This window comes from Cyprinodon variegatus, unplaced genomic scaffold, assembly GCF_000732505.1.
Source record: "Cyprinodon variegatus isolate N-32 unplaced genomic scaffold, C_variegatus-1.0 Scaffold1022, whole genome shotgun sequence".
Lineage (NCBI taxonomy): Eukaryota > Metazoa > Chordata > Actinopteri > Cyprinodontiformes > Cyprinodontidae > Cyprinodon > Cyprinodon variegatus.
In genome coordinates, this window is record NW_015151475.1 from 71,323 (window position 1) to 72,599 (window position 1,277).

Genomic DNA, 1,277 nt, shown 5'->3' on the forward strand with positions numbered 1-1,277 from the left:
TTATCACAGATTAATAAACTGCTTCATTAAAATCCAGGAGAAGACAGAAACAGACGATCACAGAGCGGCAACGAAGAACTGGATGACTGCAGAGACACCGAGGAGGATCAGCAGGGGCGTGGCCTGAAGGAAGAAGGCGGAGCCTTTCAATCTCACCTCCACTGGAAAGTGGTCGCTAACATCCAGCACCTGCAGACAGAAGCAACAGAACCCAGAGTTAAACAGTTTATCAGATGATTGACAGCATTTTCAATAAAACCCTCAAAGCTTTGCTCTCAATTTGCCCAAAATAAAAGTAAGCAGAGAGCAGCTGAGAGTCCTTTATCCTGCGGCTTCCCGCCTCACAACTTAGACAACATCAAGGACCAGAGCTGGCAGGTTCTGTTCAGAGCAGGGTTAGCTTCTATCTGCTAGATCTCTGCCCATCATGGACAGAGGACGGCCCACATTCAGCCTCTACTTGAGCAGAAAGCCGCCCTCTGCTGGTCAGCTAAGCAGACCTGGGTCTGCCCGGAGAGCCTCCAGGGGGTCCGCCCGGAGAGCCTCCCGGGTGTCCGCCCGGAGAGCCTCCCGGGTGTCCGCCCGGAGAGCCTCCCGGGTGTCCGCCCGGAGAGCCTCCCGGGTGTCTGCCTGAGGAGCTTCCCGGGGATCCGACCAGGGAGCCACCCGGGGGTCCGCCCAGGGAGCCACCCGGGGGTCCGCCCAGGGAGCCACCCGGGGGTCCGCCCGGGGAGCTTCCCGGGGGGTCCGACCGGGGAGCCACCCGGGGGTCCGCCCAGGGAGCCTCCCGGGGGTCTGCCTCAGGAGCCGCCAGGTGTCTGTTTCCTTCCCTGGGTCAGCAGTCTCACCCTATTCCGATTGATCTTAAACTCTTTGCCGAAATTGAAGACTCGTCCAGACTGTGGCCTTGTTGCCATCAGGAAGGGTTCTCCATAAACCACGATCCTACCGGGGTGGAAGGAGAACATCAGGTTAGAGGGCTCACTTTGATCTGGAGAAGCTCTGCAGGCAACGCCAACCTGTCGTATGCACAGTCGGTCTTCTCGGTGACGGTGGTGTCTTCTCGGTCTCCTATCAACCACGTGAAGCTGGTGTTGGTGAAGAGTCGGATGTTCTTCCTGTCGTTGCGAGTGACGTAAGCGCAGCCGGCATGGAAATCTCCCAGGAACATCACATTCTGCACAGAAAGATTAATACCGCGTCAGTAAACTCCCAGGGGTGCGTTTCACAAAGTCAGACTCTAATCCTTAACTCTGAATTGATCTATTCTATTCAGT

At 56.6% G+C, this 1,277-nt stretch overlaps 1 protein-coding gene across 1 annotated transcript in view; it reads right to left on the reverse strand.

The window, feature by feature from the left end:
* Window positions 1-6: 6 nt before the first annotated feature.
* Window positions 7-1,277, reverse strand: part of LOC107100869 (deoxyribonuclease gamma-like) — a 10,722-nt gene continuing 9,451 nt past the window's right edge. Inside the window, exons 5-7 of the mRNA XM_015399531.1 lie at window positions 1,020-1,177; window positions 849-945; window positions 7-189 (exon numbers count right to left, since the gene is read on the reverse strand). Coding sequence (XP_015255017.1) covers window positions 58-189; window positions 849-945; window positions 1,020-1,177 — 387 coding nt within the window. The 3' untranslated portion in view covers window positions 7-57. The remainder of the gene's footprint in view (window positions 190-848; window positions 946-1,019; window positions 1,178-1,277) is intronic.